Genomic DNA, 25,183 nt, shown 5'->3' with positions numbered 1-25,183 from the left:
CAACAGCGATTAGACTGTCCCCGTTTTGTGTTAGGTCATCTTCGTTCATTCGGGCACTGATGATGATACAGTTTCCATTTTGTATTAGACCATCTTCGTTAATATGGACCCAGAAGGGATTACGCGGACCCCATTTTGTTAAACCATCTTCATCAATACGGACTCTGGCGATGACACGGACCTTTCTGCAGATTTCTGTTCGACGATATTCTTAGACACGGCTCCCTATTTACATGAAACCAGCATCGCCAACCCGGCTTCTGTATTCATGGAATTTTCGTCTCGAATTTCTTTCATTCACTGTTAAAGATGACTCTTTATTGACGATCGAACCAAACATATCCTCTGACTCTCGCCAACCATATGTTCATCTCAAGCTGCGTTCGACACTTTTTTTGTCAGATTTAATGAGGCTAACATTGTGTTTTAAATGGGAGTATAAGGTACAGTTGCGTGCTTCTTGTTACAGGACTGCATGGACTAAAGTCTAAACGACGGAACACAACATTCTTCATATGACGTGCTAATGAGTGTTGTGTGGATTTTCAGATCAAACCTTAATTCGTTTTCCTTAGAATTATTTTATTCATTGATTACTATGCTTGAAATGATATCTCCTTAGTTAGCCTGGCGGGTTCCAGGTGACTACTGCACATTGATTAAAGGAATACAACGAAGACAGTGAACGCGTATTTAACTCTCGGACATTTATCGATTGAACCTTTCATCGCTGAATCAACCAGGTGTGCCACTGTTCCTGTTCATTTCTTTGGACACAAAGAGACGAATGAATTATACACATCAAAGAATTTGATCACGTGTTCGAAAATAGGTGACAAAACATCAAGGTAAATGAAGGCGACCATCAAGTTAGAAGGGCGTTGAAATGATTAGTTCTCCAGTGTTGCTAATTTGTTCATAGACAAATGCTGTCCAACCATGTTAAAGTGTATAGGGATATATAATTATAGTTTTTATCGGTATAAGGGGTATCGCTGTATTCGTAAGCTTTAAATCAATTACATCAGGTTGAGGGAAATTTACGATTATATGTAGTTACACTATAGTTACACTATATAATGGACACCTAATGAAGTTACTTTGGTTACACATTTCGATTACGTTGAGTTCTATACCCACGGATATCCGTTTTCGATTACGTGGAGTTCTATACTCACGGATATCCATGGGTATAGAACTCAACGTAATCGAAAATGTGTAATCAAAGTAACTTAAGTGTCCATTATTTTACCAGCGATGAATAGTGTCTGAATATGTCCACTTCATGATGTGTTCATCGGGATTACGTTCGGAGACCACTGAGCGATAGCCTGTCAAAGTCCCCAGATCGTATTATTTCTCCTGACTCCACCCCGCTAGCGGACTAACGGGATGATGCCTTTCTCCTCTGCCTAGTCCTCCCTGAAGTGCAAAAGCCCTAAGTGAAGCAAGATCGCCCACCTCATTGGGGCTCAATTTAAATTTCAAATTTAAATTTCAATTTAAATGGATTTATCTGTTACTATAAAAAATAATATATATTCGGGGACTAATCGTTAGCGTTGCTCTGATGTGCGTTGAAATAACGTAAAACTAGTTATATAGAGGGTTGGGCTCTTCACATTCTCATGGTAATGCTGTAATTGGCACAATTCAATCAGGCATTTTCCCACTCCTAGTAAGTCGACAAGGATGACAAATGTTGACTGACGTTTGTCACATTGTCATTGTCACACTACGTTTGTCAGAGATTGCATGAGCATTCTGCTTTCTGATTCCCCCGCATGACATTTTCATACAGTCTAATATAAATGCTGTGTAAAGCAATACATGTATAAGACCCTTGGGTCTGTGTACTGCACCAGTTAAAGGATAAAAAAACCCGCTGCTTTAGAAACGTAATCGGGCGAACCGTGATTCGCATTGTCTTCCTACATAGGCTCGGCTGTGCAAGTTTCATACAACTTTTTCTACAGACATACATATACAAAATATCAATATACATCCTACCAGGTCGGTCTCACTGTGTACAAAACATGTTTACATTCCGCACGTCGTTCAACAATTCAAATATAACTCTTGCGAGGTGGGTCAGTCTATATTGGGCCACGTTGGTTTCTGTATAGGCGTTCATGGGGCGGGTTTATACCAACTGGGTTCTCTTAGCGAGGTAGGGTGTGTAACAGGAGGGATAAAGCCCTTGGAATAAACACGGTCAGGGTGTCGTTGTACATAGCAACCTTAGCGCTACGACAGTCGTAAGTCTGTGTTTGTATAGGAGTTATGATCACCATAGGCCTAAAATTCCTTTGTACAACAGACCCTTGGTCAAGATGTATTTTGATACTTCCCTCTCATTTCCGTCGTTATTCCATTGTTTTGTATCTTTTTCGAATAAACAGTTGTTAATGTTGTGTTGCTTTTTTATATACTCATGGAAACAAATAAGGGAACATATGAAAGGACAAGCCTTTCTTCATTTATTTGTAGAATTTAACTCTCAGTATGTTACATACCTTGTGAAGAAACCTGGAAAAGAATATAGAAACATTTGGACTTTCACATGTTCCCTAATTTATTGCCATGAGTATATCCATCGATAATTTTTGTTGTCCTACATCCAGCCTTCCATGTCGGCGTGTTCTGGTGTGCCGGTACACACATACTCGTGAGAGAAATGACCCATGTAGAAACGAGTCAGCATGGAGTATCTCAGTGTGATATGCTTTGTCCGTATTTTTTCATGCTTTTAACATGTTCTATTCTTCTTAAGACCACAGCGCCCCCCAAAAATAGCAAACAACCTGGGAACATTTCCTATAATGTTTTGAGTAAAACGATGTTTATCTTTGCCCGTTCATATCATATACATTGTGTATTACTTTTAATGCAGGCCCCTCCGTGCATTTGTAAGAGAGTAGGGCGCCTTTTCTAAAGGGCACATTCTCTCTGTGTTTGCATTGTGGTAATATACAACGTGATTGTGTTTGTTTTGGGTAGCAGTGGGGTAGACGACTGTCTGTCTCCAGGACTAGCAGGGTATTTAGACGGGAACATGTATGTATTCAGTAAGGGCGTATCCTAACAAGGGATCTGAAATCAAATGTATTGAGTGTTAGTGGGTCTTTATTGTGTGAAATGGGCGTGGTGGTAAAATGAAAATTAATTGAAAGGTTGAAAAAAATAAAAGGTGTCTATCACAGCGAATTTCTTACCAGGTGTCAGCAATTATATTTAGGGTGTGTATGTTAATTATAAGTTGTGGCATGTCATTTTTAAAAAGTAGTATGTGAAATGTTTCCTAATAATATCATTCAGGTAATACACATGGACGTACATAGTTCAGTATATACTACTCAAGGTAAATTAGAGAATCCGTGACAGATACACTGAAATAAAATAATCGTGAGTTCTATTTCTATAAGTATAGATATGACAAGTGGTGAAGCCTGGGTTGATCTCCTTAGTGGTGTATCAGTTTCTCCCAGGGTTATGTATTTCGGAATATTATGGTTCTTACACGTTGGCACAATGTAGTTATATTTAACGCTAGGAAGTACATGACTGGTGATGTGAGACAGACTTTTTATATCTACGGAGCAGTTTTTGCAAAACGCAGCAGCAATGTAATGTCATTTAAAGTGCTGCTATATGACTGTTTCGATAAAATTTCCACACTGGGTGGTGCTGCCCTAGTGTTTTCTCACGGCATGTCACGTCGACCTATGCAGCCTACAGTCTGGTTGGCCGTCGTACCGTCGGCTATCCGAGCATGGCAAGCAGATATGATGAAGCGAAAATGAGGATCTATCTGCGACTTTTTTTTTTCATAATAAATAATGATGCGATCAACAGGTGGAGGCCAGGTGTAATTATCTTCCAGTGTGCTTCAGCATAGCGTATTACCTTAATTCTACCCCTTGCACAGACTCAAGCTTGCCAGTCAGGCTAATTTTGTCGCCATTTGGAGCAAGATATTGGCAATGTATTTGTCGAAAACCGTTTGTTCCTTCACAAGCTCTATCTCGGAGTTTTAAGTACCCTAATTTCGCTGATGTCTCTTTGTAAGCATAAGAAACATCTTCGTTTGGCATACAATCGGAAAAGTTTTCTTGTTTAAGACAGGGAAATCGATGCTGTGTTTGCCGTTAGTGACAGCAATGTAGAAAGGGTACATAAGTCAGATGGCAAAATGGCGAAGACAAATGTATTGTTAGCAACCCAATTAGACAGAGGGAGCTTTCACCATTGCAGCTAAAGGGTACATAAAGATAGTGTTTGTTTGTGTTGTCTCCTGGAAGGATGAAGCGAAAACACTATTAAGGTGCACTCCACCATGCTGATTCGTGGTTTTACAAAACACTATTGTAACATGAGTGCACGCCATCTTGACACGTTGCCTGACATAACTGTGTGATGAGGTAGTTCAGGTGCAAGTGGGACACCTTCTGCAAAGAGGCATGCAGATCTGCACTTCTTCCAGGCAGATTCGTTGTATTGTTTGTCACGTATCGATTACTGGAACTCGAGTTTGATAAGGTGCAATACATTTCATGTATCAGTTCCTCGAGTCTGGAGTCAGTATATTTCATTCATCAGTTCTCGTGTTGACATTCGAAGCATAATATTTCATTTATCAATTTCTCGAGAGTTGAGATTCGATGCATAATATTTCATTTATGATTTTCTCAATTTGAGATTCGATGCAGTATACATATATTTCATTTATCAGTTACACGAGTTGAGATTCGCTGCTGTATATTTCATTTATCAGTTACAGGAGTTGAGATTCGCGGCTGTATATTTCATTTATCAGTTACACGAGTTGAGATTCGCGGCTGTATATTTCATTTATCAGTTACACGAGTTGAGATTCGCGGCTGTATATTTCATTTATCAATTACTCGAGTTGAGATTCGATGCTTTGTATGTCATAAATCAATTCCTCTTGTGTTATATTCACACTATTATACTGCGTGCCGGGTTTGGTTAATTCTCTCACGTAGGTGTTTACGTAGCGATAGACTTCTATTCCAACAGCTTTGAATTTAGAGGCAGAGTCTATAAATTCATTTGAAACAATCCATGTTTTTTGTGTTTGTTTTGACGCCTAGAGTATGGATGTTTAAGTTAAGAATTTACTTGCCTTTGCAAGTGTTTGTGAGCATACAATGGTACAGATACCTGGCCTCATAAACACCACTTGTTCTTACGTCCTTAATTTGGGATTTCAGTATACATACAGCATATAAACAATAAAGGTAAATAAACTTTAAAACAACGCCCCACCCGTTGAAAATGAACTGAACTCGATCACTTCCTCGATCGCTCACCCACTCTCACTCACTCACTCACTCTTGCAACCTGTAAGTACATTGTATATAGATATTCTCTCCTCTCCAGAGTGACCAACTGGGAACGCTTCCACATGGGGATACACCAGTACGGCCTGTACAGTCAGGAGGACCACTACATCGACGACTTGCTGAAGGACCTCGCCACGCTCCCCGTCGTCGATGTTGGTAAGTAGTTCGATATCGTTGGATCTTCACACTGTCGAATAATGCAAACACGTGACCCTATTGTCGACCAAAGACCTATATGCAATCAAAGTATGACATTTTTTTAAAAACAAAATGTATGGACAACAAAAATTGCGCAGTGACTAAAGATACGAATGCAAATTACTTACAAAGAGAAAAACGTGCAAAAGGATGGCAGATATACATCACTCAAACCTACGGGAAAAGCAATGTAGCTACAGCATCACGATCACATGATCGCTGTCCGATGGCAACCGGTTGACGTTCGTGTCGTGATCTCCGGCCTCTTTCGAGGGGACGTTCATTTTGAAGGTTCGTCTACGTTACACCATATGAGACATGACTATGGAGCGTTAGATATATGTGAGGCAGACTAATGGTTCGGGCGTCCGCTTGTCACGCTTAAAACCCGGGTTCGATTCCCCACGTGACATTACAGGAATATTGCTAACTGCGGCGTAAACCCCAATCACTCAAAAACTCGACCTGGAAATCCAGGCGGCCTTGACCAGAGATTAAATGTAGAGACCCCAGAAGCTGACCTCGGAAACGCTTTTTAAATCCTCATACACGGACTGAACTGAGCGAGAAGACTGTATGGTACAAATATAACTGAAAACGGCAATAGTCTTTCGTGATATTGTTCGTTCTATACACCAACTCAGCGTGCGACATGCCAGCTAGGTCGTGGCTTGTAAAAACCCAGCCAGGTCAGTAAATCTTCAGAGTCACAGGCCCGGCCGGCTTGTGATTTTTCACTTAGTCCGTTTTAAAATATATCACTGTGTCAGACTTGTTACGTTTTAATACCAACTCAGTGTGGAAACTAGCCACTGGCTCTCTAGCCCGTGACTAGTAAATATCCAGTCGGGTCAGTAAATCTTCACATTCACTGGTCTGACTGGCCACGGAGTCATTTAAAATACTAACTATATCACTCTCTCCGACACGATACACTTTTAATTCATGCTAGATTGTGGCCTGAAAAAAAAATTATGGTATTTTACGATTCTGTAATATTATGCATAGTTTCCATTCGAATATCTGCCTAGTGAATTATGTTGTAGTCTAGTAACTTTCAGGCATACCTAGCTCGACAACATGGCAGTATTTGAAACTGTTTCGTACACTGACACCAACCACACAATGGACAATTTCGCGTATATATATATTTATATATATATTGAGTGGGGAGACTTGAAAACTGTCCAGTGACCATGCTCGCCCACAACCTTAAAATCATGTCCACTCCATTTCATGCCCACAATGCAGCACTTAATATTACCGAGTGCAGGAAAAACAACAAATATACAAGCACTGCATCTATATCCCATCAGACGGGAGAAGGTGCATTTTTTCTGTAGATTTCGGTCAGAATGTTGCAATCAAACAACGGAACCGTACGAACATCAAAGCGACATGCCTTTAATGTATATTGTCTCTCGGTGAATCTTCCCCACAAAATCCTGAAATTTCCCTTTCAACTTTGTAACATGGCTCGGATCATGTCCCTGTTTATTTGTAAACCAAGCTCTGCGATGTTGTCGGTTATGTTTTCCTAACCCTAACCAATGTTCTAGTATGCACGGCGGTCGTGTCTGTATTCACGATTCTTACTCGGATAATGGGTTGTTCGGCAGTTGGATTCAGAGTGCATCGGAACAGAAAAAGTTCGAGCGCTACGGCTGAGAGAGGGTGCAGGGGTATGAGGATGTGTCTATTCCTAAAGAGATAAGAACACTGAATCTTGTGAAGGGGGGAGAGATACTGTTACATGAACCTGGTCTACATGCTGAACATGTGGCTTGCATTGTTGCGAATGCAGCGTTTTTCTTCTTGACCCTTTCCTGCAATTTGGAGGATAGGGTTACATGCGGTAATGTCGGGCAAACAGGTTAATTCGGGGATTTAAAGATAAACAGTTAACTGTACGATGAAACAAATAAATTTGAATGAATGGTGTTATATGACAGGGCGGTATTGTTACATATGTTGGAAATGAATTAAAAAAAGAATATCTCAACAAAGAGGTCAGGGAATCACCACCTTAAGGGCAGAAAATGCTTAAAATTTTCGTAGACCCCTGGTACCATGTTTTTAGAGATTCACTCATGGGATGTTCACAGCTGTTTTGATACAACTGTGGCAATTCTGTCTGAAGTATTCAGTCTGAATAAACTTCATTCGTACAGTTGGATAAAACTTCTAAAAAATATTCCAGTTTCAGTTTTGTAGCTTATAAACGCCGCGTTCCGTCGAAGAAAACATATGATGACCATATTTAGACTTCGGATCACTGACACTCTGAAGGTTTCCTCCAATACGCTACTCTCAAGACTGGCGAAACTTGGGCTTTAGGGCAAATCTCCAACTGCTAAGAAATTTGAGCTGCAGTAAAAGATTCATAATTTTTCAAATCAGTCTCCGGTGGATGTTTGATTTTTATTATTGTAATTTTTCATGGTGAATTTGCACTCAAATTCGTTTGCTCTGACGAGACGAATGGGATTGTGTGACATGCTTCTGAACGCGGAGACAACAGCTGCAGTTAGTCACAGCATGTAATACGTTACAAGCCTAACATCAGACTAGACAAATCCTCAGGTATAATTCAACAGGCAGTGACAGCCTCGACAACAAAAGAGTAGCTGGAAGTTTTTCCATAGCGAGAGCGCTAAAAGTAAACCCGGGAAAGGAAATACAATATTGAAAACGTCGAAAAGAATAAACGACAACGAAATACATTATCCTTTGTTACAAGACGAGGAGGAAACTGTGGCCATTTCGTATTCCACGAATTTTGTTTGCAGTTTGTTGTCCCCCAAATATGAGATTTGTGTGACTTCATACACGTGGAGAAGAACTTTGAGGATGAGTTTGGTCGGCGGAGCAGTGAGAATTGTTAATATTTCTTGTTTGGTCGATTTTTTAACTCTACGTTTCCTTTGCAGACAAGCTAATTGTTGTGTTAGGAGTAAAATATTTGAATTGGACTGACATTTGATTGCTGAAACCCTTGGCATACTTTAAGCAACAAATGAAATCAGGATTCCAAGCTTCCTGTTGGCACATAAGACTAGCAAACAGCATCAGAATTTAATTACCTGTCAGTGTCTTCACGTGTTCGATTGATGTATCTCTTGACACTGATTCATTGCCGATACATATTAAAATCCAACGCTGATGAACCGTGAAGGAAATGTACTTTGAACTGGGCAATAACGGAAACTTATTGATGTATGATCGAGTGAGTGAGTGAGTGAGTGAGTGAGTGAGTGAGTGAATTTTACGCGGTATTCCAGAGACATGGTGGCGGTCTGTATATAATCGAACCAGGACCAGACAACCCAGTGATCAACAGCATGAACATCGATCTACGCATTTGGTACAATGACAGGAGTCAGCTAAGTCATTCCTTACGACTGATGATCAGTTCTAACCCGAATCTTCAATTGTCGCATATGACAGATCTCAAAAGTTTTGTTCGTATGTATAATTAATAGGCCACTGAAAAAAGTTATGGCCATGCGATTCCTCAGTATTACATTTTGCATGTTTACTCAGATTAATCTTGAAAACATGAAAGAATCGGTTCTACATAACCTTTAACAGTATCATAAAAACAGTGCATGTATATGAAATAAAACGGTTTTAACATACAACCCTGGCACAGGCTTGCAAAATGATACCGTTGAACCTGTCTTGAAATAATTTCTGTGGGGCGCCGTGCAATACCTCGTTCGTCCTTGTTTGTTTGGGCAACTTTAGACTCCCATGACTCGTCGTGATTTAACTTCAGGCTGTCGTTCAATTTCACGTCAACTAGGTTTTCATAAACCCGTTTCCGTATGTATGGGACACCATTACACAGCTAGATGATGGCTCCCGTTCAATTGACGTCATATGACATTCTGCGCAACCACGACATGCCATTTTTGAATCTTTGTGGCACGTTCTAAAATAATCTGTTCTGACATGCGTACTTGCAGTTCATGCAATCACATGACCTAATCTTTAACAACTCAAGCGTCAGTAATGAAGATCGGGGCATTGTTGGAAATGTCAGATTATAGCAATGTTTTTACGTTTCGACTCGGCGTCGAGGTGTCCATCATTACGCTCTCTGCATCTGACTCCGTGACGTAAAAGGCTCAGAGTAATATGCCAAGTGGAGTTCAACATTGAACAAGTTGTCCCCCTTTGCTTATTCTTTTCTGTTCTGTTAAGTTTTGATTTTATACCCAGTTGATGACATGGCCCACTTCAACTGTACACTGTTGGGTACTCATACCCAGACCGCCGCTGTACTGAACTGAACCAGTGGTGGAAAAATGGGTCAGAAATGGAGATAACGTAATCCCTGTAGTAACATTCTTTTAAAATTTATTTTTATGAATTATCGACATCCAAGAAAACCCATGTCTAGATTATGTGGCTTGTCTAGAATAAATAAAAGAAGTCCTAGGGCTCCTGTTTCATATTTTATCTTTATCATTTTGAACTCGTCTGTATTTTCTTTTACATTTTTTTTCAGAGACTAGTTGGTAGTCTATCACTCAGCGAATTCACCCATTGTTTCAAAAAAGCACCAGAAACTATATTTCCTCATTTTGTCGCTTTATATGACTGTACAATGCCACTCTCTGAAATGTCAGCCTTGTTATCAACAGCAACTCAAAAATGTAGTTTATCATATTGTCCATTGTCTGAAAACAGTCAACCCGAAATCACAAACACGTACATGGAACAGACCGGAAATTGCTTGTTTAAGACCGGAAGTGAGTGACACATGTTTTAATACAGCCATAATCGGCTGTCGCTGTGTTCATATCCTGCTGTGTTCATTCACATCTATACATGTTCTGTGATTCATGCCCTCTTGGCAGAACTAGGTCTCTCTGCTGCTAATTCTATGAAATAATGCTGCATAATATATCAGAAATTCCGTTACCGTGGGCATTCGTGCTTCATGACATCTTAAAGTTATACGACGCGAGTATTCGCAAATTACTTGTTTTCTTTCGTAAGTGACATGTATAAGAAATGGGAGAACTAAATATGCCACTTATTAACGCGAGGCAATACGAGACTTGCGAGCCCGTTTGAAGAGCATCTGTGCGCTGATAAAGTGGGTGACATTTTAATGTCACGACTAGAAGACTCGTGGTCAAGTTGCCAGAACCTGTTTTGGGAGAAGTATTCTCTACACATGAATAATGAATTTCAAGACATGAAGGACTGTGATAGGTCTTACTCCTACTTACTTAATCAGCATGACGATTGTCTTGACCTGGTAACGTCACAGTAAGTGTATGGTGTTTTTCCTGCAATTAAAATGTTTTTAAAGGGTTCATGATAATCGGAGTTAAACTTAGTAGAATCGTGAGTCTCCATCACGATGGTCGTCCATCTGCATCTATCCACAACTCTTTCATCTAGAACATGTGGGCTGTCGTAATGAACGTGCCCAAGTAACGACGGGTTTGTATGGGTTTGTTTAATGCCACACTAATAATATCATGACACAATATTTATTTATTTATTTATTTATTTATTTATTTATTTATTTATTTATTTATTTATTTATTTATTTATTCATTTTTGTGTGTGCGTGTGTTGGTGTGGGGGTGGAGGTGGGGCTGTGGGGGGTGGGGCGTTTCTCCATTGTATTACGCCGCACATAGCAAAATTCCAGCTACATGGTGCCGGGCTGTAGATATCGAGTCTGGACCAGACAATACAATGATTAACACCATGAGCATTGATCTACGCAAATCGGATACAATATCTAGTGTCAAACAAGTCGCGTTAGTTGCCTCTTACGACAAGTGTTGGCTGATACACAGACCGATGTCCCTTCTCCATCAGGAATACCCTTCTCTCCAGCTACATATCTCATATCCCAGTGTCCATCACGCTGTCCACATAAGTAAAAGGCCCTGGGCAAGTGTCTAATAGTCTGACATTCGTATAATATTTGTTCACTTTGGAATATGGTTGGAGTAGGTGAGTGAGCATGGTTTTACGCCGCTTTTTGCATTATTTCAGCAAGATCACGGGGGGTGGGGGTGGGGGACACCAGAAATGCGATTCACACATTTTACTCGTGGGGAATCGAACTCGGATCTTAAACGTGAGGAGAGGAAACTTTAACTATATGGCTTATTAATATACTCAATATTTTCATTTCAACTGGTGGTCTGCTTGTAGATAGAAACACTTCTTATGTCGAGGTTACCTTATAGTATGCTCTCAAAAGTCAACTTTCTCGAAACACGCTTTTGTTCTCATAAAATAATTCACATCCTTTACTTCGTAATGTTTTTGTTGAGACACCTTTATCTCGAACACCAACATAAGTACGAACCCATGTGAGGAAACTGAGAATATCTCAACACCATTTTTTCTTCAATTCGTGCATAATGTGTTTTTGATTATTGAATATTTTTCTTGAGGAGATAAATCCAGCAGACTCTAAGAAAATGTTCAAGACATTCTACGCCGAACTTCAAAGTGTATGTCCAAGGGTTTCGCCTTTGAAGTATAAAACTAGAGCAATGCCGCAATGTGTGAGGATATTGCCACCGAGAATCTCCGCCGCAGATAGCGCTCCTAAACGAAACCACATGAGGCTTAGGGCGGACAGGTTTGGGGTAGCGACATATCTTTTGTCTTAAAAGGATGTCCTAAACTTGTCTGTCGCCATACGTGAGATTGTTACATGGTTACATAGCAAGACCGGCTTCGACTGGGACAGGTTCCACAAGTAAGGAAACAAGTACTTTGTATTCAAAGCCATGTCATGTCATGTCATATCATGGATGGATGGTTGAGTGAATAAATGAATGAATGAATGAATGAATGAATGAATCTAAAGTGTTATACCTGAGGACTGTTTCAAACTGTTCGAGTCTTGAATAGTTCCATTTTTCATTTTTGCTTTTCGGAGTCATTCCATTTTCCAACATATTTTTAAATGTTAAGAACGGCAAGGAATCATGATTAAATACTTAATATACATTTACAGGTTCTTCCCCACCCAGACTAGTTTCGCACACAGCCTATGTCAGGTGTTCGGTCGCGGCGCTCATGACGTCAGCTGGTCGCCGTGATGCTTAATCGAGCTCACTCAAAGAGATAACTGGTTTCCTGAACCAGCTGGGTAGTCTCTATTTCCACTGAGAGCTAAATCTTCTCTTCAAATTATGTTCTCCCAAAGATCCATCTTACGGAATTTTTTTGTCAAATGAGAGCATCTTGAAATAAATGTGTCTCGTCTTTCCCTCTCTGTCTGGTACAGAGGACACAGATGTAATGGCTGAGGGGTCATGCTTCCGCAGGTGTGCTCTGTTTAGCTTCCCGAAAGAGCGAACACGACAGAATCTTGACACATGTGTCATCCGTATGACACAGGTTGCCCATCTTGGTACTGACGAACTTGCAGGGGCAGTGAAGTAACGTTTGTTGACCAGACATGGGCTGAATAAGAGGGAATTAAGAGAGACAGACCTCGCCAATATTTTTCTGAAATGTAGTTTTTAATGAATAACCTTGGCAGCTAATTGTGCTCTGAAAACGGTCTATCTCAGTGATTTGTTTAAGTCGTTTGTATCTTTTGATGTTTAAGTAGCTAGTAGCAATTCCGGGATTAACGGAATAAGATAGTGGCCAAGTGGATTGTGTACCTTCTCGAAGGCCGGATACTCGGTGATTCGGGTCCCTGGTCGCTTCACACCAGTAGAATTTATAACTGGTACTTGTTGCTACCCTTCCTGACGCTGGGGAAAATAACCGATCTGTGCTGAGACAGTTTACTTTGCATAAACGGTATCCATGTTTAACTTATCGTCGTGGGATGGCATATTGATATCGATATTAGCCTCGAACACTCTTGAATCTTAATTGTCCGTCCCTTCCCTCGTCAGCTGTTTGAATATGAACTGTCACTGACATGAAACTATACTGAGAGGTAGCAGGATGTAGGTTCTTCGTGGATTTAGGCCTGGGCATAAACTAACCTGTGCCGCTCGGGGTTTTCGATACCTTTTGAAAGCATGGTAGAGTAGCCGAGTGGTTTGTACGATACACTTGTAACGCCAAGTTGATGTGATGATAGTGATGTGTGTGTCACGATCCCAGTGACATACTGGGCCTAGACTTTCGATGCTGTCTTAGCGCTAAGATAGTCTTACGATCATTAACTTACGATTATCTTAGCCCCAGCAGAGCTTCGAAAATCTAGGCCCCCGATGTACGATGTGTCTTGAGTGAACAAGCCTCGGAGCCAATCTCTGTCTACTATGTTAGGAAGACACCATGCTAAGTAACCAGCGTAACCTCTCTTAAACCCCAAATGAATGAGTCAGTTTAGTTTTACGCCGCACTCAGCAATATTCCAGCTTTATGGCAGCGGTCATCGTGCCTGGACCAGACAATCCTGTAATCCAAAGCATGATTATCTGTCTGCTTAATTTGATTACGATGACGTGTCAACCGATCCCGTTAGTCGCCTCAAATTTCAAGCATGGGTCGCTGAAAACCAATATTCTAACCTGGATCAACACTGGTCCAAAAATCAGCTGAAAGCCCATTACAGAAAGACTTCAAAACAAAAAGTTCGAATAAAGGAACACAATTTATTTACCGCTAAAGTAGACATCGATTAAACCATCGCAGACCACATCAACAACAGTTGTAAGGAGAATATCGTGTGGGACAGTGTACAAGTCTTATCAAACAGTCTACAAGACCTCACTCTCAGACGACTGCCAGAAGCAGTTGGTATCAGCCAACACATGTCTTACTCAACAGAGACCAAGAACACCTCATCCCATCTGCCAACGTGGATTTGATAAAACAACAGAGCATCCCCGCTTTCATCTCAAATTTATCTTATCGGCTTCGTATATTTTGTACTTCATCACGTACTGTTGGTTTCCTCGAGTTGCTGCTACGCTGATTATAAAGACCCGTTGTTGTTCATGCCATACATACACACCCTTATGGGGTTTCTGTTAGATTACATGCGTGCATTATGTGCTCTGTGTTGAATGCTTCAATATTGCTTGGCATTAAACAGGATATATACCCAAACTTTGCAAACTGGAATAAGGAACTTTTTATCGATAAAGTACCACACGTTTTATTGTAAAATCAATGACTTCTAAAATATCAGTCAATCAGATCAAACAAATAATTTTGATATCAAGTGTAAATATATAAATAAAACGAACAAATAAATAAAACGAACAAATAAATAAATAAATATGATCACGGTGATTACGATTTGAGATATGTCGAATTACATATGCGTCAGTTATAATTAAGTCGACAATGAATAAATTAACGTCAAGGATGACCATAAATGCTCCCCACGGGAACACGTAGTGAATCCACGACCAGCCTCGACCAGTTCGAAACTAATCCGCGTCCTTTATCTCTCTGATAATTACTTTTAGCACCAGATAACCGAGGCCTTTCCACTACAGATGGAGAAAGTAACAAATCTGTGAGTCAGTAATTCAATCACAGCCCGTATAGCTGACCAGAAACCCTCTTCTTTGTACCTGTGTGCAAACAAAAGACGCTCATATTAATTATAATATTTCATCCAATGTGTATATATGTATTTCCTTTCCGCAGAGCAAAAGGAGGGCGGTACCCAACTCAAGCTTATCCTGACATTCACCGACGAGGGTCAGTCGTTATTCAAACCCAGAAGGTGAGAAGGAAGGAATTCATTGAAGTGTCATAAAATCACGTCAGTGGACCTGCGTGTCGGGGGTATACTTAAATTGTACGACGCTTCTTTAAGTATCTTCGAGGACTAATTTGGCACTTGAGACTCCCAAGTAACGTGGATATTTTAAGAATGAAAGAATGCGCGGTGAATTGTCTAGCCAAGAAACGTCTTCAGTGATTCTCATTGTGTTACACATCTTTTGGTTTGGCAAAACCAAACTCACTGAAGGCAGTCAAAACATCCACATCAGCTTCAGGGATGTGTTGTCTCCAAGCAGTCATATGACAGCTAAACTGGAAATAGTTCTGATTTTGTCTGCAGTTCGAGACAGGCGTGGTGTCGATATAAGACTCCATTGTGGAAAGAACCATGACTTTGTAATGTTACCTGAAGTCGAACGTACCTTAATCTGAAGTCAGGGTTTCGGCAACCGTTCAAAATCTTTTAGATTAGACTTTCATGTATACATTTTGTCTAATCGACTGTTTAGATAATGTTAATGTACCAATAACGGAACTTTCAGTATTCAAATTGTTTTACACATGAAAACACGCCGCTTAAACCGACCTTTATCTTAACCTGTATATTCAGTATATTATAATCGGGACAATCGGTGGTCGTTGTATAATAAAACAAATTAAGTCTTCAAGACTTAATCTTTAAACTCACTCTTCATCTTTTCTCATGCAGATTTCCAAGGACGTACGAGACACCCCCGGACCATTTTTACTTTGTGGACTTCGAGCGCCACAATGCTGAGATAGCTGCTTTCAATTTAGACAGGTACGTCAACGACGTGATTGACAGATTGCCATCACTGCTATACCTAACCTATTAAACCCTGTGTGAACTAGTAGTTTGTTTTGAAGTGACAGCATAAAGGTCTACTAGACATAACAAGTGACCCGTCAACAAACCTGTTCCTCAGCTGACGACCATTGTAATTTGTTACCATAAGTGTTCGCCAAGGTGATTGTTTTTGTCGGCCTGCATTTATGACAAGTCAGCGGAAAATCCTAAATATCGCCTCTCGTCGCCCCAGATTCCTCGAAAGGTATTACAGAACATATCCCCTTCACCTCCAAATCGCCATCGACTTGCCACCACTATGCATTAGGGGCGGTTACATGACTCCATCTGGAAACCATGTCATGTGTTATATTATAGATATACCATATTGTTATAAATAGGCATTCGTGAATATCACCAAATAGATATGTTCAATACAAATATGCAAACCATCGAAATTGACTTTACAGCCATTTCGATTTACAATTTAGGTTATTTTTCAATATTTTAAGTGAGATTAATGTCGAACACACCTGACATAATAAGCAGGTCAATGATATTCATACAGACTTAGAAAGGCCGAGAGGAAATAGAACAAAGCGTAAGGAAAAGCGTTGAATTTTAAGCTGGTACATGTTTCTTATCATAGTTCCTCTGTGACTGCACACTGTAAAATAATATTCTGACCTGTATTAACAGATTCGCCAGGGTACTACCAATTCGACAAATATGAAATTACGGAATCGAATCCCCTCATGGGTGCAATGTTCCAGCCTTGGTGTCGATGGAATACTCCCCTTAGGAGTGTGAACCGCTATATTGTCCACTTTGCCCAGCTCTGGGGCGGTGGAGTAACCCAGTGAGTTAATGCGTTCGTTCATCACGCCGATGTCACAGGGTCGATTCTCCGCATGGGTACAACGTGTGAATCCAATTTCCGATGTCCAACGCCGTGATAATGCTGCAATATTGTTGAAAACGGCGTAAACCTAAACCCACTCACTCACTCAGTTCCGTAATTACGTATATAGACTTAGGAGACAGGCACATATAGGATTACCAAAGACTTTGCGTGTCAGTTGAAACAGAGATTCATTATGATTGTGTCCCTTCAGGGTGCTGGGATTCCACCGAGTGCCCCCAACCGCCGGCCGCAAGATCAACATGACCCACGACATCAAGCGGTTCGCTGACCACAAACTGGTCAAGACCTTCTTCTACTCCCCAGGTGAGATTCATGATAGGTTAATGAGATTGTTGAAATAATGCCATTCTGCTGACCTCGGTCCCTTCCGTCATCTGGCTCATGATTCCACTAGTTCACAAGTTCATCAAGTGACTATCAGATCGATCTGAATGCATTTCACAGTACATCGTCAGTCCATACCGCTGCTTCATTGTATATACCGGTACTGTTATGTGTGAAGACAGGTCCACCCGAATGAAACGAATGATAAGCGTTTGGGTCGACGTACTCGACGAAGTAACTTAGAAATAATTAGAAAGTATCCACTGAAGGTGAATAGCTCGTTGTATCAATCATTAGCGGATCCTGTGTGTAGTATGTGTGTGTTCCTCCTCGAAAACACATACACACACACACACACACACACACACACACACACACACACACATACACACACACACACACACACACTCTTTCTCTCTCTCTCTCTCTCTCTCTCACACACACACACACACACACTGGGTCTGTCAATGGTTGATACAATGAGCAACGATGAAAAAGTTTTTATGTTACAGCATATCTGACCATTCCATTCACTGACTCGCCAGTGTGATCAGATGTATATCAAACTGAACTGTTCATCTTTCACGGACCAAGGTCACTTCCCAATTCCGTAACGATTCTTTTCAGATTCTCTTTCCGTGCCCGAATTTAACCATATTTCCTAGGAATCTGGATCAGTTTCAGTTCAAATTGTTTATGGCACTGTATTGTAGTTGTTCAGTCATTCGTAACTACTCGTGTCATTCCGGCAAGCCTGATGGCGTCTTGTACCCATCTCGTGGTCATATTTACGACTGGGTCTTGTCTAAGCGCAAAGGGGCATGGAGATGAAAAAAGTCTTAGTACCATTACCAAGGAAAGATAACTCTGCATTTCCAAACGTGGCTCTAAGTATATCCTTAATCCCGTGGGCAAAACAGCAATATGCGCGGCCATTCTCTTTGCAAATATGTTTCACTGTTGAAAGTTGTTCATCCTTTAGCACAAAGTTTATGTTTAAATTGTGCTTGGTATAGTTTAGCGAAGTTTCAAAGTTCAGTGGTTCATTTTCTTTTAAATGCGTTTTACTCCGCGCGATTTGATTGGTTTGACACGGTTTTTGGCAATAATGGCGTACGAGAGGGGCACGAGTCTTCTTGTAGGTCACGGAAAGAGACGAGTAGTTACGAATGGTTGTTCAGTAACTGAAAAAGTAGTTCCCTGGGAAGAAGTGAACTAACTGATGACTTTTACAAATGCCTCTGCTTCAGCGGGTAACGTGTGCTTCCACGGCTCGTGCTCCTACTACTGTGACACGACTCACGCCATCTGCGGTAACCCCGACACCTCGGAGGCGTCGCTCGCAACATTCCTTCCGCCAGAGAAAATAGCGCCTAGAAAAACATGGCGGAACCCGTGGAAACGGTCGTACAGCAAGCACCGCAAAGCATACTGGGAGGTTTACGATGATCTGTGCGACAAGGTCAGGAGTCGACCTCCCTACAACACTGGCCGTCGGCTTCTCGACATAATGGACATGACGGTGTTCGACTTCCTCACAGGTAGACAGAAAATGTCGGACGTTTGATCTAACTCTACAATATAATATGCAGATTGACTGACTGACTGACTGACAGTTTGCAATTGGTTGGTTGGTTGATTGATCAAACAGTATTTTATTCATTCTCTCTCTCGATGAAGGGAAATGATGGGAAAATGTGACAATTTATTCCATTCCTTTGGAAATGTGGTACATATTGCCTTTTCTCATATGCAGTGGTACCAGTGGTATGCTCGCAAAATGGAATGTCCGCTACCTTTTTAATCATTTTATGGCATTAAGTATATCGCCACCCAGTGGTACTCTGAAACAGCGCTGCTGCATCCGACCTGGAATATTCCTCCATACTGCATTAAACAACACACAAAACAAACACATACTTATTTTCACTAAGATGGAATAACTGATATGAGGTAAAGGTGCCAGAAAGTATATCAGTTTTTAATCGGTTTCCAGGCAACATGGACAGACACCATTATGAGACGTTCCTGGACTTCGGCAATGAGACGTTCCTGATGCACCTTGACAATGGGAGATCGTAAGTAGAAAGGACATGTACAATGATAACGGAAATAACGTAACTCAAAGAAATGTGAACATTATTATCACTTTTGGGGGATTAGAACCTTGACAATGGGAGATCGTAAGTAGAAAGGACATGTACAATGATAACGGGAATAACGTAACTCAAAGAAATTTGAACATTATTATCACTTTTGGGGGATTAGAACCTTGACAATGGGAGATCGTAAGTAGAAAGGACATGTACAATGATAACGGAAATAACGTAACGCACAGAAATTTGAACATTATTATCACTTTTGGGGGATTAGAACCTTGACAATGGGAGATCGTAAGTAGAAAGGACATGTACAATGATAACGGAAATAACGTAACTCAAAGAAATTTGAACATTATTATCACTTTTGGGGGATTAGAAATTGGTTGTTACAACAGAGTGTATGCCAGACTATATAATTAGTTAACGATATTTGGGATTTAAAGAGCGCTTCCAATTCGGCCGTTTTCCTATATGAACACGGAAGTAAAAATCGTTACATTTTCTCTGTATGTGCGATTTACCTTTTTCTCGTGAATGGTTCAGAGGGAGTAATGCGTCAAACTATTTACAACAGGGTGTACCTTTATTGGTTTTCATAGTCTGTTTCCAGAGAAAACCAGCGATGGTAAATAGAGGTGAAATTGAGATTGTTTCACTGTTGCAACTACTACCCCTTGTAATACAAACTAATAACAGCGGTTTGGAAAAAAAACATCGTTTTTTTAGAACATCTTTGATCCTAAGTTGAGTCAAATTCTGAGTTTCAATTGGTAAAATTATGAGGATGAGGATTTGCAGTCTTAACTTCACTTTGTTTACTTTTTCGTTTAAAGTGAAATTCATGATCATCTGTACCTTTTCCCATCAAAGAGACTATAATGTGTGCGATGGTATTTTTACGGTTACGATTTCTGAAGTAAGGTAGGATTGTTATCACATGCGATGCTGACCGTTCACTGGTGTAATGTATCCTAGAAATAGAGATATTCTAATCTTAATCATCAACCATTACTCCACTCCAGGTTCGGAAAGACGAAGCACGATGAGATGTCCATCCTAGCGCCCATCAACCAATGCTGTCTGATCCGCCATTCCACCTTCATTAAGCTCGTGAAGATGTACCGTGGCCCCGAGAGTCTGAGCAGCGTCATGAGACGGGTGTTATCAGCGGACATGATCAGCCCAGTCCTCCTTGACCCCTTCCTTGACGCACTGGACAGAAGGGTAATGAAGATCCTTCAGATAGTTATGGATTGCGTCAACCGACGTGGTCAGCCCTACAAGTCCGTCATCATCGACGACTTCTTCTAAAGTGAAGGGCAAATACCGATCTGGAATCACCTGAAAGGGTCTAGAATGATGGTCCTTTTGGCAAGCTGTCATTTGCTCAAAATGATTTGTGAACATTCAAGACACGCGTATGGACCAAACACCTTTAGGAACACTATATGGTCATAACAGAAATATCGGGACAGACTTCACATAGTCAAGCATGTGTTATACTGATCTACTGATCTGACCCTCAGGTATAGACTATAGCCAGTTCTTCAGCTTTGGGACAATGCATTTCAAATGGGACATACATCCTTGACCAAGGGATTATCTCAATCCAGTCCAGTGTTCATATCGTGAAGAACGATTTAGCGGTATTTGACTTTACAGTGTAAACTATAAAGCTTTCTCATATAAGATCAAGATGTAAGGTGCTGACAAAAGGGGATTTCTTCATGTAAAATGAGTCGGAACTTCACCTCAAGTGAGTTGGAACTTCAGCTGCCCTGAAGTGAGTCGGAACTTCACCTAAAGTGAGTGTCCAGTAGCCACACATCCTGCGCAGATCTCACTGAAGAGAAACGACTCGGTGAGTGATCGGCTCGTTCGGGGAAGCTACAGTAAAATCCTTCTTTGTGGAGAAGGACTGCCACTTTTCTTTCAAAATCCAAAGGACTTCGGCAGCCATCCTGTGATCTTAAAACTGTCTTCTGTGACTTCGTGAACAACGACGTCTGTGCGTGTATGTTCTTCTATGTAACGGCTCTGGCGGTCTCACTTGTTCAGTCAGCAAATGGTTGTGGCCGTTTGGCGTTCTTCTGTGTTTGTTGTGTCGAATGGATCCTCTGAAATCTGTCGTGTGACGGAACTCTTGCAATGGTACATCCTGTCACAATAACATCCTCGTTTATCTTTGACATTATTTGACTCAAACGACGCCACTATCTCTCAATCATATCACACACACCCATGGCTCGTACTTCTTCTCAACTGTAAATGTTATTTGAGTGGACGAATATTTAGCGCCCTGGACTTCCGAATTGAGGTTAGAGAAAAGCTTAGTTAGCGAATGGGCCCAGGGTCTGTATCCTCATAGAATAAAGATATTGTACCGAGGTTGTGCGAGGATGGAGTCACACATGAAATTCAGAGTGGAAGCAACGAACAAAGAATGAACCCATACACAAATTCATTATTAGTAATACTATGTATTATGTTATTACCTGTCACTGAAAACTGTTACGAACCCTACGCATTTAAATAGCCAAAATGTGGTGTTGAAATTTGTGATTGGTTAACTTAACTTCAGGTTTAGTAATTTGAAAAAAGAAAATCAAACGTCACCATATTCTGAAACACGATGCTCGTTATTTGTCTTTAGTAAAAGCCTTTTTGTATAACAAGGACCAGCGACTTCAGGCCGTGCCTCCTTAGCACTATTTTTTTCCTTGTTTTGAAACAAATTAACTTAACACTCTGATTTAATCGTGAGTCATTCGTCAGAAATCTGTCGGAACTGACGACAGGCGACATTCTCAACGAAATTAATACTGCTGTCAACCAATGTTTCCAAGCAAGGTGCAGTTTCTGTGAAACATGTGTCTCAATTTACCATAATTATATTGTCTTATTTTGCATTTGTGCATATATTGCAGTCCATCAAAGTCGATGAAAATGCCATTCCCGGTTGTATTTCCTTTAAAAGGGGAATTACTCTGATCGCATAAGGCTACAGGGGAGATCACTCTGTTTCTAAACTCCACCAGCAACCGTGAATGCTGACTACGCCTTTTATAGTTCGTAATCAAACCTTGGAAAACTGCTGAATTTATTTTTAGCATTGATTTGCTGGTTTGTGTCTAGTTATAGTAATCAAAATGGTATTTGACTTGCTGCAGCTCCGTAACGTCAAAAAGTGGTATAATTGGTTGATTATATTTGGTTGAATTCACTAGTTATATAATACAGTTCAGTATCATTTTCTCGAACTCAAGTAAGCTCAAATATCTTTTAGATGTTAAGATATTATAGGGCCAACAGAAGCGTTATCGGCGTTTTGAAATAACATGTACAACCCAAACTGATTAGATATGTGTAGATTTACATTGGTCGTTTCCTAGGATCGAGATGTCAAAATATCTTGAGATATCGATAGATGAAGTGGTTTTAGTGTATTACTGGTGTCTGTGGTGTTAATGTTGGGTCTATATCTACATATCATTCATCTCCCCCCCCCCCCTTTTTTTATGATTAATCTTTATTAGTGTGACTTGAGATCAAATTCTGAAACATAGTGTTTGAAAAATGTCAAATTATACTATATGATGGTTTTGAGAATCAGTATTCTTAAGATCAATAAGATCAAAGCTCGGGAGTTTTAATTTTAACTTTATTTTATAGTTTTATTTCATATTTTGATTTTATTATAACAAACTGGGTCTTCAGCTTTATGGATGTATCGGCACTGCACCATTATATTTATCAACCGTTAATTTATTTTGCATTCAATAAGAGATAAAAAGAAATGGTCGAGAGCAGGGACACCAAGAATTTGACAAGTGGGAAGATTTTTGTTCGAATCAAATGAACAGTACCTTTGTTGAACATGTGTATTATATGGACACATGATTTACATGAATCGAAACAAACCTACCTACCAATCCACTTGTCAGTTCGGTATCTGTCTATTCTTCTGAAATTTAATATCACCTTATCGTCCCAGAGTGTTTCGTTCATTTGTAAGAAAGCCCATTAGGACCATATTCTATTTTTTAAGTCCTGAAAATTCAGGATAGTTAACTAAAGGTAATATCTTCAATTTTTTAGTTCTAACTTGAAACTGTCTTATTAAGTCAATATATTATCTTGAAACGTCATTTAAAGCTTTGAGGTGTAAATTGGAGTAAGAATTCTAATCTTTAACATGGACATATGTTCGTTCTAATCAGCTTCCGTACATTTGACTCCGAAATATGTTATTTCATGTTTCATACAGTGGCTGCAACGGATCAAATTTAAATGAATTGATCTGTGAAACCTGTCTGAAGTGATTGTCAGCCTGGAAGCTGAGGAAGTTACGCCAAAAGGAATATTTGCTTTCTCTTGTATGTACACGTGTGCGTCCATGTCATGTGTTAATCACGTCAACCCTGAAGTATGTATGTGCTGTCTCCATGTGCCTACGGAAAAATTGCATATATATTTTGTGAATTATTTTCCTAGACATATAAATGATTACATGGAGCTGTAGACGTGCAAACACGATGTGCAAACATTGTACGGCAACCATCTGTGATATTAGATCTGCAAGACGTGTTTGTTGTACATATATTTATATACATTCCTTAAACGTATATAGGGGCCGATTATACTGTGCGAACTAGCAGAATATATTTTTATTGTTGAGGTCGAACTGTTGAAATGTACATGCTCGTCATGATGTCTTTGACAATATTGTAGTATCGTACTCACGAAGCAGGTAATTTATGGATGTCTGGCACTCAAATATAATGAATGCATAGTCTTACCCCATCACCGTGGAAATGAAAGCCAAGATGGTTCATTAGCATCATATAGTCTACATTATGATATAAATGCTGCCTCGATGGAATTCTCACCAAACAGTTCATCTAGATGTTGGATTCAAATTCATTACAGCAGTCGCTCAGCGTTTCTGTTGAGGCATATATTGTACTATTTTGCACAGTATTGCATTTTCACATAGTCATCTTATGATTTGACTGGAATTGTGTGGCAAATATTGTGAGAAAACGTATGTTTCCAGAAACACCATTGTTATATATGAACTAAACTCTTTCTTTTGTTTACGGGAGTCTATGTTTTGCAAACAATATTTTCATGTCATCATTTTGAGAACATGAATTAACTTAGTTTGGCTGTTCCTACAAAATCATATCTAATCCTGGTGAATTCACATATAATTTGAGAATATACTTAGAAAATTAAATCTGATTATTCTAAAGACTTCCCTTAAACAATCATTTCAAGTAATAATGTATTTTCAAATTACAGTTGTGTGATCTAGTAATATATGTTTTATGTAAAAATAACTGACGTTAGTTCATGATAAGAAGCTGAAAGGCTAAAAAGTCATGTCTCATAATGTTTCAGTTGGTTCAAGTATCTGTTAAACCAAGGAACAATTTGTCACACACCTGTCACGTACATGGTATGCAAGGCCAGTTGTGTAATATTTGATGGCTTCAGTGATGGCGTATATTTGTTGTTTACTTATTGCATGAGTGGTAAGAAATACCCTTCACAAGCTGACTAGTATAACTGTAAGATAATTATGAACGATAATATGCGTCTATTGTATGATAATTCACGAACGGCCAGAAGTGATATCAATGATTGACCATTATTGGTCAGTATTAGGGAAACCAATGATTGGTTATCGTTCTGGTCATCACTGTTATTATGGCGATCATTCCAGTCATCTGAGGTAATAAAAAAATCGAATTAA

The 25,183-nt window shown here is 39.9% G+C and overlaps 1 protein-coding gene across 2 annotated transcripts in view; it reads left to right on the top strand.

The window, feature by feature from the left end:
* Positions 1-25,183, top strand: part of LOC137284669 (extracellular serine/threonine protein CG31145-like) — an 86,396-nt gene extending 61,213 nt beyond the window's left edge. For both annotated transcript variants that reach the window (XM_067816577.1, XM_067816576.1), the window contains exons 3-9: positions 5,404-5,522; positions 15,186-15,264; positions 15,976-16,068; positions 17,190-17,302; positions 18,574-18,864; positions 19,320-19,401; positions 20,448-25,183. In XM_067816577.1, coding sequence (XP_067672678.1) covers positions 5,404-5,522; positions 15,186-15,264; positions 15,976-16,068; positions 17,190-17,302; positions 18,574-18,864; positions 19,320-19,401; positions 20,448-20,736 — 1,066 coding nt within the window. In that variant the 3' untranslated portion in view covers positions 20,737-25,183. The remainder of the gene's footprint in view (positions 1-5,403; positions 5,523-15,185; positions 15,265-15,975; positions 16,069-17,189; positions 17,303-18,573; positions 18,865-19,319; positions 19,402-20,447) is intronic.

The sequence above is a fragment of the Haliotis asinina genome, chromosome 5 (assembly GCF_037392515.1).
Source record: "Haliotis asinina isolate JCU_RB_2024 chromosome 5, JCU_Hal_asi_v2, whole genome shotgun sequence".
Lineage (NCBI taxonomy): Eukaryota > Metazoa > Mollusca > Gastropoda > Lepetellida > Haliotidae > Haliotis > Haliotis asinina.
This window is presented reverse-complemented; position numbering and strand designations above follow the sequence as displayed.